Source organism: Tauraco erythrolophus, chromosome 1 (genome assembly GCF_009769465.1).
Source record: "Tauraco erythrolophus isolate bTauEry1 chromosome 1, bTauEry1.pri, whole genome shotgun sequence".
NCBI lineage: Eukaryota > Metazoa > Chordata > Aves > Musophagiformes > Musophagidae > Tauraco > Tauraco erythrolophus.
Genome location: NC_141465.1, coordinates 113,487,795 through 113,505,731, shown reverse-complemented (window position 1 = coordinate 113,505,731; position 17,937 = coordinate 113,487,795). Strand labels below are relative to the sequence as shown.

Sequence of the window (17,937 nt, the reverse complement as noted above, 5' to 3'; positions counted from 1 at the left end):
ATGGTCATCTCTTGCCCAAAACTCAAAGAGCTTTCTTTCTCCTATATTTGGATAAGAGCTAAGCCAAGAGGAGGGATTCTAATGCTTTCTTGTTGTGTGGTGATAAGAGTGTGAAAATCTGTCAAAAGAAGAAGAGCAGGGGTCTGTCATCCTGCAATTTTGAGATCAAACCTTTTGATTTCCTGAATTTTACCCAGGCTGGACAGAGGGTCTCTGAGGACACCTGCTCCAGCCCCTGACAGGCAGGCACAGTGCAGGGGCTCTGACTCACAGTGCCCCACTGGTCCGGCTTGCCCTGCTGCTGCAGGACAGTGGGGAGCCCTGTGAGGAGGAAAACACTCATGGGTTGAGCAGGGGGCCACCACAACCAGCTCACCTCTCCCAAATGGTGCTTCTGGTTCAATGTTGTGGTCCAGTCGCTGAACTGATCCGGATGCCTGTAAACATCCCCCAAATAAACAAGATAACCAGTATGTGTCTTTTAACACTCCTTTATGATGCACAAGGAATATAAAGGAAGACGGAAGGTTGATGGTTTATTTGTTTGAGGATGGGAGGGGGAAATGTTTGAAATTGGGTGTGGATATAATTTGCTTAGTTGGTTTCTTTTTACACCAAGAAATTCAAGTTCTGCATTGCCATCATCAAGAACTTAAGGAAAGCTCAGAAAATGAAAATTGGCTAGCAAAGAGGGGAAGAGATCTGTAATGGGGATGTTTAAAATGCATTAGGCTTGTTTATATGTCTCTAATGAACTTTTTGGAGACATGAAACCCTTGTGGACATCAAGCAGTTCACCTCAAGAAGGACAACTCTCTTTCTTGAAAGTCCTACAGGCAAGAGATGGTAATCTTGGTAGTTTCAGCATTAAAGACCACCAGGAGCACACTGCTGAAGGGTTATGGGAACTGTCCCAAATGTTGCCATCCCCAGGCTGCCAAGGGCGGCTGTGTGCCACCATTGCGGTGGGGATCTCTGGGCTCTGCCAGCACCGTGCCACCTCAGGTCCACGGGCATGGAGAAATGGCAGCAAAACCACGTCAAGCAGCACCTCTTACACCCCCAGATCCTTTGTGATTAATTTACTTATTGATGGCCTTTCATAACTCCGTGGTCATCTTTTTTTGCGCTGCCATTAATTATTCTGGGAAGCAAATAAAAGGGCCCACCGATATCTCTCCCTCCGTCTCTCCGCAGCCAGCTTTTCCTTAGGGAGAAAAAACTTGTGCTCGTTTGCAGTGGGACAATGCCGACTTTTGAACCTCTAACCACTAAACAAACAAACCTTGCGCTCTGCTCCACAATCCAAACAGGGTTTATTGACAGGCGTATCGCAGCAACGCGTAGCAACTCGGGCAGCAGCCGGGCTGGGGATCAATGCTGCGGGGGCGGCCCTGGGCATCAGAGGGCATCCTCGAAGGGACCGGACGGCACCGCCCAGGGCTGCCCACGCCCCAGCTGCCAGCATGGCTGCTGCCCCCCTGGCAGTCCTCATGTCCCCTTGAAGAGAGGGCCAAGGAAGGAGTGGGTCGTGGTGCCTGCAAAGCCCTTCTAACTCGGTCATGTCTGGTGTAAATGCTCTCTTGTGATGTAAGGCAAACCCCTCAGTTTGGGTGCTGCTCAGCTTTAGGTGTCCCCAGGGAAGCAGCTCCTCCAGAAAGATCCAAGGACGCTTTAGAAATAAAGAAAGATGGGTCTGGTTCCTGCCTCTCTCTGGTCCAGAGCAAACCATGGACGTTGGACCCAGCAGGACGTTGTGTGTGTCAAGCCCAGGTGCAATGAGCATAACTGCCTGGGTGCCGCACCCATGTCTCCTGACCTGCTTCAGAGACCACGCATGACACAGAAAAATCAAGTAGGTTCCCTGCACTGTAGGTGCTGCCTCCCACCATGGTCCTCCTCCAGGCATAAGAGACTTGGATGAGGTTTGCTTGGCCACACGTCCACCGTCAGCCTGCCAGCCAGTACCCAGACCCTGGCCCAGCAAGCCATGGAGATACAGGCGACCAAAACCCAGCATAGAGGCTTTGGGGCTGGTGCTCACCATTTCTCCAAGCTCTCTCAAGCAGAGAAAGATACCTCATCCATGGGGCCAGGCCCTGGCAAACCAATCCTCCCCATGCCATCCTGCAGATCCTGCTGGCATTCGGCCGTGGCTTTCAGCAAAAGATGAGAACAGAGTCAGCAAGGAGAAAAACAAAGTGCCCCCTAAGAAGGCAAACAGAATATTTTAAATAAATTTGGTGAGAAAACCAGAACAACATGGGGCCAAATGCTGGGAAGTTAGAAACCCACATAACATGTTTGGGGTCAGACAGTGCTCCCATGCCTGCGAGGGCCCAGGACCACATAAGCTGGTCCTACAGTGAGCCCTGGGCACCGGCTGCAGCATGGCTGCCCCAGCCCACCTCATTTCTCAGTGGCGTTTCTCCCATCTGCAAGAAAGAAGTACACACAGCACACAGCCAGGGTGATCTGGTCAAATCAGTTGGACTTTCCTCGTTTTCATCTTTGGCTAGGTGAATCATTTGGCATCTCTATGCTGGTCCCCACCATCCATCCAGCCTGTACAAGGTGGGCTCTGGTACAGCACAGGGCTCTTCCAAGGATTTCTGCCCATGGTGGAACTGCGATGAAGCCCAAGTAAAGCTGGTAAAACCAAGGAGACTTTGGAAAACTACCTGGAAAAAACCTTCAAACAAGCCAAAAATTGTGAGGAGGTGAGAAACAGCACTTAATTTAAATAATGGGACATTCCGAAATGGCACCAGACACTTTGCAGTAGTAACTCTGCAGACACAAGCAAGGCTTCTCACCCCAGCATGACAGGACACCTTTTTCAGAGGAGGCTTCATTCTTCCAATTTCTCTGAACTGCAGCTAATAAATCTGGCTGGATGACTATCAGCACCAGATTTATGAGCTCTTTTACAAGTGTCTAACATTAAGCAATTCACTTCTGAACGTTTAAACAGTGCCTTATCTTGTCTCCTCTGGCCCTTAGGGCAGGATGAACATTTAGCATATTTATGGTTACAAGAAAAAAACTAAAATAAAATATAAAATTAAAAAAAATGTGCTTTAATTCTTTTTTTTCCTGTTAAAATTCATCGTTAGCCCAACAGCATTTCTAAGGTCTTTCGGACCGATCCCTGAGATTCAGCGGGGGTTGCCTGGCAGGCAGTGCCCCCCTTGTATCTAACAAGCTCCAGGGTAAAAAAAAAAAACAAAAACGCCCAAACATAATAATAATAATATTAATAAAGCGATGGCCACGCTTCCCCCGGACGACGAGACACGTACACTGTACATCTGTACACACGGCCGGCCCCGCGGGGCGGTGTAGTGCATAGGCGGGGGGGGCCGCTCCCGCCGTGCCCCCCCCCGGCCCCGGCCCGGCCCGGCCCGGCCCGGCCCCGGCCTCCAGCAGTCCCTGCGCCGCGGACCCCCGGCCGCTGTCACTGGGGGGCGGCGGGACCCAGCCCGGCGGCGGCCGCCCCCGCCGCGGGACCCTGCAACGGGGCGCCGGGGCTGAGCGGCTCCGCGCCGCCGGGCTGCGCCTGCTGCAGCTTCTTCTTGTTGATCTTCCTCTCCTTCGCTCGCCTGTTCTGGAACCAGATTTTCACCTGCCGGAAGGAGAAGGAAGAGGGGAGTGAGGGGGGTGGTTCTTCGGGGCCATCCCCCTCTGGGGGTGGGGGGGCCGCACCGGGAGAGCATCCCTGCCCCGCGCATCCCGGCCCCGCGCATCCCGGCCACACTTGGCGGGCGTGGGGAACGCCACTCGTGGGACAGACCTGCCTCTCCGAGAGCCCCAGGTTGGAGGCCAGCTCCGCTTTCCTCCTGATAGTGATGTAGCGGCTGTAGTGAAACTCCTTCTCCAGCTCCAGCCGCTGGTGGTCGGTGTACACCACGCGGTACTTGTCTTTCGTCCTGGTTTTAACTGCGGAGAACAAAGCCAGGGTTGAGGAAGCTGAAGCCAAAGGGCCTGGGTGGAGCATGACTCTCCTCTCTGAGGGTGCGGGGCGAGCAGGATCAGGCCTCCCCGGCTTCCTGCTCGCCTCTCCCTGCCCGGGGCTTTACTGAGCACAGAGGGGACAGGAGCAGTTCCGCAGCTGCTTGGGGGACATGGTGCGGAACCCCCAGGCACGGCGGCTGTAAGGGCAAGCCGAGAGCGGTCCCTCGGCCCCGGCTGCCAGCCGCGGCCCCGCCGCACACCCGTGAATGGCGCTTGGGACACCTTGATTGTGCACTTGCTGTTGGCTTTCGGTTTTGTTTTGCCTTCCCTACCGAGAAGGAACTTTTTACAAAGAGAAGGGAAAAGAAAGAAAGGCCCCGTTCGGGGCACGGCGGCTTCGTTTCTAAACGAGAAACACGGATTTAAGCGCGGAGACCCGAGAGTGGCCGTCGGGGAGCCCTCGGGGCCCGGCTAGGCTCCGGCCAGGCTCCCGCCGCTTCTGCCTCGGCGTCGGGGCAGCGACTAAAGCGACTTCTCGGTGGCCCTACAATGACGAGGAGCAACTTTAGCGCTCAAAAAAAAATTCCCAACCCAAAACGTAAAAAACCTACCCCAAAACCAAACTCAACGAAATCTGAAGGCGAAAAGTCAGCGAGCGGCCAGCGAGCGTGCATCGCCGCAGCCGCTGCCCTCCTTTCTCCCGAGGGTTTCTCGTTTAACTGGTTGTGCCCCCGGCCCTCCCGTTCCCCGGGGAGCCGAGGCGGGAGTCTCTGCCCCCAAGGTGCTTAATGGCTAGCAGGCTGACTTTGTTCAGGTAAACTCTCTGCAAACCACAACAAAAGCACCCTGTAAAGATACAAGCCTGATCAGAGAAAACTCCCCAGAGCCAGTGAATAGAGAACACAATCCCAAACAATGCAGGACAAGGAGATCTTATCAAAGAAAAACCCTTCTCAAAGCCTTAATGACAGCCACATTCTGTTTGAATTACCACTACTGAACAAATGGCGGCAGGCGCTTTCATCCCCCCAGCCCTGCACATTAACATAAACACTGGCTCCAAAGGCAGAATTTGAATGGAGACAAGGGACCGGCCACCACAGCACAAGCCCAAACTGTGGGAACACCACGGGCTGCTGTGGGAAGCGCGACGGGCCTGGGAGAGCTTCACCGCCATCGCCACCCGGGGCGTAGCTGGTGCCAGCCGCCGGCACCGGGGCACCGGGGCTTCCCTCGAAGGCGCGGCGGCCTCGGGCGTGGCCGGGACCCCCACCCCAGGCCGCCCGGGGAGCTCCCGCCGGCCTTGCTGTCGGTGGCGCAAGGCAGAGGATGAGAGAGGAATGGCAGAAGTCGTTATTTACTGCCAAAGTCGCCAACTTTTTTTTTTTTTTTTTTTTGTCGCTAGACATAAATATAAAAGAAAAAAAAGAGAGCAAAAATAAAAGAAAAAAGGAAAAAGAAGAGACAAGAGTGGTAGGAGGCGTATACGAAAGCGGGGGGACACGAACGTCCCCTGGCAGATGCGGAGGAGGAAATAAAAGAGAAGGTCTGCGGAGTATTAATTAACATCACAAGGCAGCGCGGCGCCGGCCGCGGCCTGACCCGGCCTGCCCGCCGCAGCCGCGGCCGGCCTCCCGCCGCCGGGGGACCGGGGGTGTGGGGGGGCACGCCCTCGCTCCTCCCGGCCCCACCGGCCCGCCCCGGCGGGGGAGCGCAGCCCGCTCCCCCGCCGGGGTCGGCGGGCAGCCGCGGCCGCCGCTCGGGAGGCCCGGTCGCACGGAGACCTTAATAAAGGGTCGGCGCCCAGTGACTCAGAAACAAATGCGGAGCGACACCGGCCGATGATTTATATGACTATAATTGGTTATAAAAATCTTCTAAGTGGCTATAAGCGGACGAGCGGAGCAGCGGGTGGAAGAGCGAGCGTTTCCTCGGGATCCCGGGCCATTCCGCCCCGCTCCGCCGGAGCGCACCCCTGGGCACCGGCCCTCCGAGGCCGACAGCGGCTGCTCCCCGGCAGAGAGCCGCTCCCGCCGCGGCGGGGCCGTACTCGGCAGCGCGGACGGGCTGTCGGCTGAGCCCGGCGAGCGCCCGTTCTTCCGAGGACCGGCCCTCGAGCGGGTTCGTTTCAGGGTGCTTTCCCCCCTCGCCGCCGCGTTCCCCGGCGCACGGTGACCCGGGGGGGCTCGCGGTCGGCCGGGCAGCCCCTCACCCGCCCGCCCGCCTCCCCCCCCGGCCCCCGCTTACCCTGGCTGCTGAGCGGGGGCTGCGCCGGTTTCCTCATCCACTCGCAGAGGCCGCGGCGCTGCCCGCCGGGGGAGAGCGGCTCGGGGGCGGCGTTGGCGGCGGCGTTGAGGGGCTGCATGACCCCGGCGGAGCAGTGGGGCGCGGGGCCGGCGTGGTGGTGGGCGTGCGGGTGGTGGTGGTGGTAGTCGGCGGGGCTGTAGGCCATGGCGGCGGCGGGGGAGCCGCCGTTGAGGCCGTGGACGGCGCCGGCGGCCGGCGGCGCCCCTTGGCCGTAGGCACCCCAGTCGTCGCGGAGCGGGGCGGCGTAGGGCGCGGGCCAGGCCGGGCCGGGGGACTGGGCGCTGTCGAGGTTCACATGGTAGCCGCCGTAGTCCGCGTACTGCGGGGCGCCCACGAAGTTCTGCGCCGCCAGGTTGAGCCCCCCCGAGTGTCGCACCGGGCCGGGGTACATGGGCCCGTCCTTCTCCAGGAGGTAGCTCACGTACATGCTGGCGGGGCCCCGGCGGCGGCTCTCCGCATGCTGCTCGGGGCTCTCGCAGCGGCGCGCCTGCTGCCTGGGGACGGGCTGCCCGGGGCGGGGAGGGGGCAGGCGGAGGGGCCGCGGCCCCGCGCTGCGTTCCGCGCTCCGCGCTCCCGGCTCCCGGTCCGAATCCAATGGCCGGCAGCACTTACATGATTAACGATTGTTTACAAGGCTCTATTAGTAATGGCCCAGACACACCAAAGGCAGGTGACGTGGAGAGGCGCTGGGTATATAGCTACTACCCCTAAAAGACGATTTGCATTTAAAAAGATAAGGAGAGGGCAGCGACCTGATCACAGCTAAATATTCAAGCCTTTATTGTTTAAGAGCTTCCTCCTTCCATTGCAACCTGGTGCACTTTAACCTCCAATCACAGGTTCAAAGGATGAAATCAAGAGACTTGCAAAAGACAGAGGGAGAGATCTAAGGGCGAGGGTGGGAATATGGGAACCGTGTATCGCGGCCGATCTGGAGGCAGCACTTTAACCAGCTCTTCTCCGTGCTTGGGGCTGGAGGGGGGGTGGGGGGGAGAGAAAGGGCGGCGGAGGAGGGAGTTTTGATTAAAAATCCACAAAACCATTTTGTCGTGATTGTTTTAAGCAACAAACCCCACCGCGGCGGCCTACTGCTTTTCCTAAAGCGCTTCCCACGGGCTCTCGCTCCCACTCGGTCACGGGCGATGAAGGAGAGGTAAGAGGAGAAATCCCTCCCCCCCTCCCCCTTCCGAGGACGCTGCCTCCTTCCCCCCGCGTGTGCCCGCAAGAGCTTCGAGGTCAGGCGCTGCCCACCCTCCGCGTCCCAGCCTGGGCCCCGGTACTGGAGAGGGACGAGGGCTGGGAGTGTCTTCGCCTACAACACCCGCTGCCTTCGTACCCTCCGCTGGAGCGAGGCCGGAGCATCCCTCCGCCCGCGAGGGTCTGGGTGCGGGACCGGGACACCCACGGGGGGACCCACCAGCCTCCGCCCGGACCCCAGCACCCCGCGGGGGGATTCTCTCGCTGTAGCGCGGCCGAGCCCACGGAGAACCCGGCGACCTTCCCCTCCACGCACACTGACTTTTTCCCACCCCGACGCCTTGGAAACCCTCTGGAAATGCCGGCCCTGGAAGGGCGGCTCCCGGGCGAGCGACAGCCGGCTCCCCCGACCCAGCCAGCCCCCTTTGAAGAGGCGACCCCCTCTCAGCTTCCCCCTGTCGCTTTTATGCTTTAACTTTTCACCCTGAGCGGGGACAATGCCAGACAACGTTTTGCATATTCGCATCTTTTCCCATGACACAGCGAGGAAACCTTTCAACCGCCGCGAAAAAATGGATGGAGACGGGAAGGTCGCCCCGTTTTCCCAGCCTCGTTCTCCGGAGCAGCTTGGCCCCGGCTGTCCCGGCCGGCTCTCCCGGGCGCTCGGGGCGGCTGCGTCTGGGTCCTGCTGGGGCTTCGTCCCGGGCCCGGCGCTATGCGTGGCCACTCGTATCCGGCGCCTTCCGTGACGAGATCCTAGTGGCTGTGTCCCAGGGGTATTTCTCCCCCTCGATGGGTGGCTGTTCTGCAGACCGAGAGGGGTCCCTCCCCAGGTCACTGAGACCGGGAATTTTGCAGATGAGGGCGGATTTCAGCTCTGCAGAGGCAGATCTCCCTATCCGCGCTCCCTGAAAATCATCCTCTCCTTCCCCCTCCTTTCACCGGGCCCTTTGGTGCTGAGCGTGGGGCTGCCGCGGAGCTGTGCTTTAACACGAGTGGGACTAATTCAGTGGCATCTCACAAAGTATCCGGGAGGGTCCTGTGTCGGTGGCCCTGGGGGACCGGGACGCTCAAGGCGGGAAGAACGGAGCATCGCTCCCGGGGAAGAGACCACTGGCGTCCCCCTCGGAGCCGCCGTGGGTACCCCGGCTGCGAGAAACGGTGTACCCCCACCCTACATACGGCCGGCAATGCAGTGCCTGCGCCCACACTGTCACTTGTCGTTCGCAGGCTGTCGCCGACATCGCGACCCTACGATAAGAGCAGCACAAGAGCAGGGATGCGGGGACGCCTGCCAGCCACATTCTCCCTGCTGCCCATTCCCACCATCACGCCTTACCCCTGCCCCGCCGGTGGGGTAACGGGGAGAGGGAGCGGCCCTTGCAGCCCCCAGCGCTCTCCGCCGCGGGAGACTGAAACGGAACTGGGGATAAGAAATGCTGCGTCCCTCCAGTGTAATCACCTCTCCCGATAAGCACCGGCACAGCCGATCTATGCGGATGTGAATTTGATGATGCCATAAACGGAGGAAGGGACCATTAAAATGATAAAACTCTTGAGTGCATTTTCTTTAAACGCACCAAAACCCTCACAAACCCCGAGCCGGTCCGGTTCGGTGTCTAAGGCTCCATCCATGAATTCCTGGCAGGCAGGTGGCAGCGCTTTGGGGTGAGACCCGACGCCAGCCCGGGCTGGCGGGGCTGGGAGCTGCCGGCCGCGGGGACAGATGAGAGCCCCGGGGCTCCGACGGAGGAGCAGGACCAGGATCCGAGGGAGCACCGAGCCCGCCTGGCCTCGCAGCGAGAGCAGCGCTCCGCTCTTCTCCGGCCCGACTCTGCCTTTGCCCGTCGGACAGTGATCCCAGCTGCCCCCCGAGCAATGAGAAGACTGGGGAGACCGGGCTCTGCCAGTCGTGCCCCCTCCCGGGACGGGTGACGAGGGGGACGAGGCTCGTGGTCCCCGCGGAGGGATGCTCCAGAGCAGCTGTCCCCCGCTTCCGGCCCGCCACAGGGACCTGCCGGGACTCTCTGCCCCAGGGACGCTCTTTTCTCAAAATCAGAGGGATCCCAAGCGACGGACACCCGGAGCCCGCATTCCCAGCTTCCTTTCGTTGCGAATGGGGCAGGATTCTTCCCCGCTCTAGCTCCCCGGCGATCGGGGCTTCCCGAGGGGGTTGGGGAGAGGGAGTGAGGGAGTATCTCTCTCAGCTGTGTTTCCCCCTTTTCTCCCTGCGGTCCTGGAAATTGCGACCAAGGCGGGAGGTTTCCCGAGCCGGCCCTGGCAGCTGCCCGCTCTTTCTCTGCCTCCGTCTCGGGGCTTTCCGCCGGTTCCGGCCCAGAGCCTCAGTCCCGGGAGAACACCGGACACCGAGACCTGGTCTCTCCCTCTTTGCTTCCTTCTTTTTTTTTTTTTTTTTTTTTTTTCCCCTATTTCGTTAGACCCTGAGGAGGGAAATACGATCCAACACCTCTCAAGCTGACAAGAGCCTGATCCTCGGGACCACCGTTTGCAGGGAAATATTTTTATTTTTTTCCCCTCCGTGCTGATCGCTGCGTTTTCACGAAACGAAGGTTTCACGTAGGGCTCCGGCAGACGCCGGGCTCCCTGCCTTCCTCCTTCAGCTCCAGCCTTACTTCTTGAGCTGAAATAATTATTTCCGAGGACGGAAAATATAAAAAATAAATAAATAAATAAATAAATAAGGGATCTGTCTTCCCAGACGGGAGCCAGGTCAGCGGCACGATTGAAACGCCAGGGGCAGGGCGCCAGTGCCTGCTGCCCGCTACCGGGCCCTCGGCCTCCGGGGAGGCGGCAGTCGGTGCCCGAGTCTGGAGCGGACACCTCGCTTCTGAACCGGAGCTCATCACCGTCTCGGGCTCCGGAGCTGGGGCGGACTGCGGGTAACGGGGCGGGCAGCACAGCCCGGAGACCCCGTCCTGTAAGCCCCGGGAAGCACCGACTGCCACTCGGCCCCAGCGATCCCTCCTCCATCGACGGCTCCGGCTTGCCGGGACACTTGCAGGGCTGCGGATTGACCTTTTTCTTTATTTCTAATCGTTTTCGAGTTTAAAGAATTAGAATTTCTTCTTTTTTCACTTAGGAGAAGCTCGGAGCGGGGTGGCGGAAGGATCTTCCCCTCTTCCCCTCTCCCCCCACCTTAAAAACACGGAACCAGGAGTTTTGTTTGCCATGTTAAAAAAAAAAAAAAAAAAAAAAAAAAGCCTGCTTGAAAGCCCTTTGGTGGCCAAGAAGAGAGAAGGGAAGGAGGAATCGTGTGTTAGTTAGTCCGACCTGTGGAATTTATGACTCCCCCTAAGCACAGACATGATAAGGACTCAGAAAACATCTTGGATCTTTTCAAGCCGGCAGACCCCGAGGCTTTGATGTAGATTACGTTGCAGAATAACCCAATACTTTTATCGTGGGGTTGATACTCGGCTTGTCTAAGCACATGCCTCTAGGAGCGGGTTAGATGCTAAACTCTCGCTCCCGAGCGGATTCGCGTTGCTGGGAAGGAAGTAGAGACGGGGGAGGGGGGTGGCACCTTGTGCCCGCCTGGGGCCCCGCCGCCCCGCACCGGCCCCCGCTGGCCTGACCAGCCCTGCCTCTTCGCACAGGTGCTGTCGGGCCTGAGCTAGCATCGTCCTTTTCGTTCCTTTCGGGAAACGGGAACGTAAGGAGAGAAGCTGGAAAAAAAAAAGCCAAATTATGCACCAGAGGCTTCGGGCAGCACCAGGCCTGCGGAGGTGTCCCCAGCCACTCGGTTCTAGTGGCCGGACTCTCCCGGAGAGACGCTCCGCGTTTCCGATGAGAGGACCGACGGCCGATCACCGTCGCGCTCCCTGATGCTGTTTACACGGGCTGGGCATTGCTCCGCGCCCTTGGAAGTCCCTGGTGCAAGGCGACCGGAGCCCCTCCGGGACACCTCTGTTGGCTGGTGAAATCCTGCCTCAGATGGATTTTTATTTTATTTTTTTTTAAATTTTTAAGTATATTTTATAAATGGCAAGAGGAAGGAAAGCCGCACCAGCGCGCCCGGGCCGCGGTGCACGCCCCGGCCCGCCTTTCCCTCCTGTGCCCGGACCCTGCTGGCATGTCCCGCCTGGGAAGGCCGGGGCCTGATCCGGTCACGGGAGCCGTGAGTCACCCTGCAGCGCACCAGCGGTGCCCCGACGGCGCGGCCCCCGCAGGGGTCCCGGCCCGTGGGGGAGGCGACGGACCCGCTCCCGGGGAGGGAACGCAGGGGCTCTGCTGGTATCGCCCCCTGCCCCCGAGGACACCCCCCTCCCCATACAGACGCTCCCCGGAGCACGCAGGGCTCTGTTATCTTCCCCGGCCCGCAGCCCGGCCCCAGCAGCACCTGGCGGGGTTCATGGTGGGAGGGCCGCGCTCCCCAGCCGCACACTTTCGGCTTTGCAGCCGGGCCGGGCTGGGTCCTCCGCCCCCCCCAACCCTTGCCCGGAGCCACACCGCTCCCAGGACACTGCAAGCGCCGGCTCAGCTGTTGGGACGGTGCCACTAACACGCGCGTTGACTCACACGCCAAACAAAATGTCAAATTCCATCTGCAAAATGGTTTGCAGTGTTTGCCACCAGCGAGCCCCCGGGCTATCCCCCTCCACGCCCCAGGGGGAATATAAAGGCCCATGTCCTCATCGCCTTCCTCACTGATTCATTTCCTACATCTCCCGGCTTTGAAACGTAACCCTGGCAGGAAGGCGATGCACGCCCCGTGCCCGTGTGCTCCCATATGTCTCGGCAGCGCTAGTCCTGCCCAGTTGTCCTTCTCTCCAGGGACCTCCGTGGCAAGAAACCATGGAGGTGGCTGCCCCATACCATCGCCTCCCTCAGCCGGTGGTTCACAGCAGGCCCAATCCAGCAAACCTGTTCAGTCAGCAAAGGCACGGGGTGACTCCGGCCCGGGGAGACGGTTTGTTGTTTGCGAGGTCGAAGGTTCCAAAGGCTGTAACTGTGCATATCGCTGCAGGGCCACCGTGTTTTGCGAATAATATTTCGTGCTAGGCAATGTGGGAGTCCAAGGCAGGCAGGTGCCAAGCAGTTTCTTGGCCTGGCAGGGAGCTGGCTGAGGCTGCCACATGGGACTCCTCTTTATTCTGGGACTGTAAGAAGGCAGGAGAAGACCTGTCTTTCTCCATGGGCAGACCCGTTCCCTCCAAAACAAGCAAAATTCAGCCCTTTTGACTCCAAGGAGAAACTGGTGCCTGACTGCTTCTTACCACCTCCCATTTGCTTCCAGCTATGTTCTTCTAGTTCCTGGGAGGGAAGAGGAGTCTTACCACATTTTTTGCTGGTCTGAAAAGAGGCCCCGAAAGGAGTGAAAGGCAGGGCCAGGCCCAGATCTCAGGGCCAGGCTCCTGGCTGTGGCCCACACTGCCATCCTCTGGCTGCTCGCTTCTCAGCTCAGCTCCGCTCCTGGGGACCAGCCCCAGCTCTGCCTGGGTTTACCTCCACAGCCCCTCTGCATCCAGCACACCCGCAAGCACAGGAGGCTGTTTCAAATGAGATCCCAGTCCATATCAGGTACGTAGTCACTTCTTCAGGAGAAGTATTGTTGAAAGTAGAGCTAGACACCTCCTTTTTTGGATCTGAGACCTCCAACCCTCTTCTGAGGATGAGGATGTCATGGCACTGGTGAGGCAGAAGGCTGTGATTAAAGGTAACGTCCATGCTTTCTTCAGCTGGAAAAGAATGATGTTCTCATGGCATAAGGCATGGAGGGAGGGGAATCATAGTGCGGCTGGGAAGAGGCACCTCTGGGCATACACGGGCAGCCACAGTTAAGTGCCAAAGCTTAGCTGCAGTGCAATGGATCACGGGTAGGTGTAGGTAGCATGTGGCAGGAGGAGTGGGTCACTGTCAGGATTTCCCATGGGTTTCCATCCCAACTAAGCAGTATCTAAACAAACTGAAACCCACCCCAGTCTGTGTGTGCCTCTGTGGAGGTGGCCACAGCAGCACCACCACTTTTCCACCTCTCTCCAGAACACAGGTCTTCAAACTCCCTTCTCAACTGAGATCTCATCCAGACTGTACCCCAAGACACCTACACTTCTGCTAGGGATGGTGCTTTATCAGTTTTCCAGCACAGCCTTAAACCCATAAATTTTAATGTGACGGGATCCCTGATCTGAGCAGTCAGCCTGTTTATCTCATCCCTGGGAAACATGTTGGGAAGCATGAATCCGGCCCAGGTCTCAGACAGCCTGGCTGGAAGACACTCCATCCCCACCACATCACAGCCCAGCGTTGAGGTGCTCACCAAGGGTGAGAAGGAGATGGGCTCAAGTCTCACCTCTTTCTAATGGGATTTGTGGTCTCCTCAACCACAGGTCTGGGTGAGTATTTTTATGCCTCTTTTTAAAGCTGGTTTACTTTGCATGGGCTAATTAATTAGTCACTGATTGGGAGGGGGAGGGGGGGTGGGAGGGGGGCGGTGGGGAAGGAGGCAGGGACTCCCTAGCCCAGTAGTGAATTTAGATGGGAAGAGGGAGCCCTGTGCCACTGAGTACTTGATCTAGTTCAGTGTCCGGTGTGCCCAGCTGCGTGGGGAATGCCCACATCCAGTCATCTTCAGCCTGCTTTGGTTTCTACACCTTCAAAATATTTCCCAGCAGAAGTGTGGCCTCTTAAAAATTAACATTTTTGTAAAGAGCTCTGTAGCAAATATGACCTTGGATTTCTTCGTCCCCTTTCACAGATCCCTCTATGGATGTATGGAACAAAGGCACCGCTAGCCTTCATGATAAGGTCATTTCTGCTCTCCTCTTCCAGTTCAACACATGCTAAGCCCCAGCTTCTCCTTGAGGGACTTCAGAGAGCCCATCCCTGGTATCCCAAACCCGAGAGAAGAGCCTCTTTTTTTTTTTTTTTTTTTTAGTGTATGCTGCCTGTGACTCACGGGCACGGTTGTTTGGGTGACACACTGAGGAACGGGGCTGACGGATTGGCACCGGCACTTGCCTGTCCCAGCAGCGCTGCGAAGTTTTGGCTGCAGGTTCCCTTTGGCCGGCACCATCACCCCCGCCCTGCTCCCGCGGAGCTCCTGGTCCGGACACCGCGGCTGGCTCAGGCCCCTCTGCTAAGCACCAGCCCGGATCCGTGTCCCCTCCCCAGCACCGGGCGGCCCGAAAGCCGCCGGGAGCCGCCGGCCGGGAGGCGCGGCGCAGCGCGGTCGCGGAGCTCCACCTAGTGCCGGCTCCGGCGGCGGGACAGGGACCGCGGCATCCCCGGGCCATCCCGGGGCCGTCCCGGGAGGACGTCTCCTCGGGACCGAGCTGCAGGCTCCGCAGTGTGCCTTGGCGGGGAAAAGGGAAGGAGAATTAGGGCCGATTCCTCAACGCCTCTTGTCTTTCGGTTTGGTTGGTCAAATATTTCTTTCTTGTTCTTTCTTTCTGCTGTTGCTAACAAGGAGAGCGCGGTGTCATTTGCCTTTCAGCGCGTTTAATGGACCTCAACCCTTTCTGTTCCTCTTCTTCCTGGCTTAATGATTACTGAATCTCTGTCAGTCTCTGCCTAACTTAATGCTTCTACCTTAGACTAATGGCATCTCTGTTGGAAGTCTTCAAACAAGCTTAACTCTCTCCATTCAGGGCAGAGGGAATTTAGAACTTTCTCTGGTGAACCTGCTCCTGGAGGCGCAGGTTAGGGGTCTGGATCCTAACAAGAGAAATGCGGGCACTTTCCTTCAAAAATTATGAAACCAGTCCTTAAGCAGCACTGGCTGTGGCTCTGCACAAACCTCAGGAATGGACCAGCACTTTGCCAAGTTGTGTTGGAAGCATCTTGGAAAGGAAATGTGCTCCTAAAAGATACTATTTTTCAGTGAATACCTCCTGTAGCTTTGTTCCATCCCTCTCCGCTCTGCAGAGAAGCAGATGCACAACCCTCCATGTGTCCAGCCCTTACAGAAGGATGGGCTCGCAGGATGCCATGTTGCCCGAGCTGCTTTTCACATGTGCATCACGAGGAGTTCGTGGTTCTCTATTTGCCTTTATATTCCTGAATCTCAGCTCAGTAGTGATGATGTGTCCAGATGACCTCTGCCCAGTCCTTTTTTTAATCTTGTGGAAAATCACTTGTCACAACTCCTGGGCATGTTTTAAAGCACATGAGATTCCCATCTGCTCCTCTACAAGCCAAATTCACATCTGCTTAGCTTCCAGGGCCAGCTAGGCTTGGATGTAACCAGTTCAGCATTAAACTCCTCTAGCTCCAAAGGCTGAAAACTGTCTGCACAAGACACTCAACTCTCACTTTCCAGCCGATGTGGGCTGTGCGTTAACGGTGCTGAGCAGCGACATCTTGTTGCTGAACACTTTGAAACTGTGTTATAAGAGTATGTTAAAAGACATATATTTTCCAGAAAACACAATGTTAAATTTTTATTTCTATCTTTGTATTTCCAAATTACTCTTCAGCAGTTTATATCTGATTAAAAAAAAAAATCAATGATTCATTGCTAATTTGACAATGTTAACAAAAATATACAATTCATAATCACTGTATTAAAATATTAATTATTTTCAGGCATTGTTAGTAAAGAGCAGCTCAGTTTATGTGATAGCATATTCTGTTGAAATAGTTATTCATTTATAACACTTGCCATTGGAAATCCTAACTGCAGTTAGCATTTTGTAAAATGTGAAATGGAAGAAAACTCTTAACCAATATAGTCTCATCTTGATTCACTGGGATGTAGACAAATGTATCCTGTTAGTCATTATAAAAGCTGTATTTACATATCCCAACAACATCACGAGAATAACGTGTCTTACTATCTATATTAAAAAACCATCAAGACTCTGGTTATTGCCCTGGGAGTTTGGGAGAAAGCAAGAGAGACGTACTCTCATTTTATTGCAGCAGGGTTCATACAATCAGGCTGACTTCTGGGAGTTGGGAGTGATGATATTACAGTCCTAAATTGCTACAGAAGATAATTTCTTTAAAATTGAACATTTTTATTTGATATTAGAACACACAAAGCCCAAAGAGTGGGGTTAGTTATAACTCAGTTGAAGTGAGACTTCCAGTTGGAGACCAGAGAGGCAGAAGGTCATCTCCAAATATCACTCCTCCTGCTTGTTTTACATGCTTATTTTAGGTAGAAGGAATCAAGTCACTGGAAGTGCCTGGCTCTCATCAGCGAATGCAGAATGTATCCTGGATGACTAGAGACCATCTGAGTACCTAAAGCTCGATGAAACAAACTCACCAGAACTGGACACCTACTGGGAACTTCACAGCAATTGAGATGTTCAGGATAAGACAGTCATACACACTCAGGTTTATAGTTCCTTGTAAAACAAGGTTGATTTTCCAACACTCGCTGACATCTGGAGATGATGTGAGCAGCACTTCTGGAAATCACACCAGTTCACTTTAGATGCATAGTCTGTGCTTGTAAACATTGACTAAAAACCCATGGATTTTCTTGTGTTTGCTTGCAATATGGCAAGCACAATCTGAATTCAATGCATTGATTAGACAGTTTACATAAAACCAGGAAAAGAGATATCCAGCTGTAGAAAGACCATTGCTTCTCTCTTGTGATAGATGCATTTGCTGAATCCAAAGAAATTAATTTTGTCTTCTCCTCATGTAACATAAATATGGACTGGGCCATAAGAAATGTGAAGGTAGCAGCAGTTGGTAACATTTCTTTTCTTAGTGGTGATATAAAACATACATGCTACATGGAGTTTATGAAAATACTGAGACCGAATCTAGAACCCAGATTATTTTTCAACCTGAGAGTCTTCACACTGGAGGACAGTTGGGGATAGCAAAGATTCCTCATCCCTGCTTACATGTGGTTTAGTTTTGATGCTGGAATTGTGTGTAGAAACATTTTTCTTCGTATTCTGGTAAATCTAGAATTGGGAAGAGGAAATAAAAGGTATCTTCCGTTATTACTTATTGTACTTGGTAAACTACTTTTCTCCTGTGAAGCAGGCAGTTGTAAGGTACAGCCCACCTTCTCTTGAGGGAGAATCACACTCACATCTGCCTGTTACTTCCCACTGACTCCAAAGGGAGTCCAGATAATTGCCTCAGTGAGGATGGATCTTATCCAGCCAAAAAGAGCTGAGTTGAGGAAGGGCACTGAATTGAGGATTTTTTTTCTAGGTACAATGCTTTGAAGTTGGTCATCAGTTTGCCTATATGCTTGGCAGCTTCTGCCAGGCTAACAGCCTGCAGAGAGGCTCAAGGCTGCAAAGGCAAGAGTCATTCATAGCTCCCCACATCCCAAAAGGTTAGCAAGGACATTGCACTGGGAAATAGTGTCTATCCCAGAGTGGATACCCAGGTAGGAATCAGTAGTTTTGAAAGGAGTTGGTTATCATCCCTGAGGAAGAGATCATAGTCTGTTAAGGATGGAACATGACTTCCTCAGATCCTGTTTATTATTTTGACCTTTGAGAATGACATATGACCCTCTATTTGTGAGGACGTGGC

General features: G+C 55.6%; 2 protein-coding genes across 2 annotated transcripts in view; both read right to left on the bottom strand.

The window, feature by feature from the left end:
* Positions 1–3,457: 3,457 nt before the first annotated feature.
* CDX2 (caudal type homeobox 2) lies at positions 3,458–6,688 on the bottom strand. The gene is made up of 3 exons (XM_086613065.1): positions 6,202–6,688; positions 3,794–3,939; positions 3,458–3,625 (listed from the first exon to the last, which is right to left on the bottom strand). Exons 1-3 carry the CDS (start codon positions 6,686–6,688, stop codon positions 3,458–3,460), a joined length of 801 nt encoding a protein of 266 aa, XP_086469191.1.
* Positions 6,689–17,216: 10,528 nt separating this feature from the next.
* The window catches only part of FLT3 (fms related receptor tyrosine kinase 3), a 44,675-nt gene continuing 43,954 nt past the window's right edge, over positions 17,217–17,937 (bottom strand). The window contains exon 24 of the mRNA XM_086616250.1: positions 17,217–17,351. Coding sequence (XP_086472376.1) covers positions 17,217–17,351 — 135 coding nt within the window. The remainder of the gene's footprint in view (positions 17,352–17,937) is intronic.

Coding starts and splice junctions, on each gene's coding strand:
- CDX2 (XM_086613065.1), bottom strand. CDS start 6,688: ATGTACGTGAGCTACCTCCTGGAGAAGGACGGGCCCATGTACCCCGGC. Junction 3,940..6,201: donor GCCCCCGCTCAGCAGCCAGG/GTAAGCGGGGGC, acceptor TGTTCTCCGCAG/TTAAAACCAGGACGAAAGAC. Junction 3,626..3,793: donor TGGGGCTCTCGGAGAGGCAG/GTCTGTCCCACG, acceptor TCCTTCCGGCAG/GTGAAAATCTGGTTCCAGAA.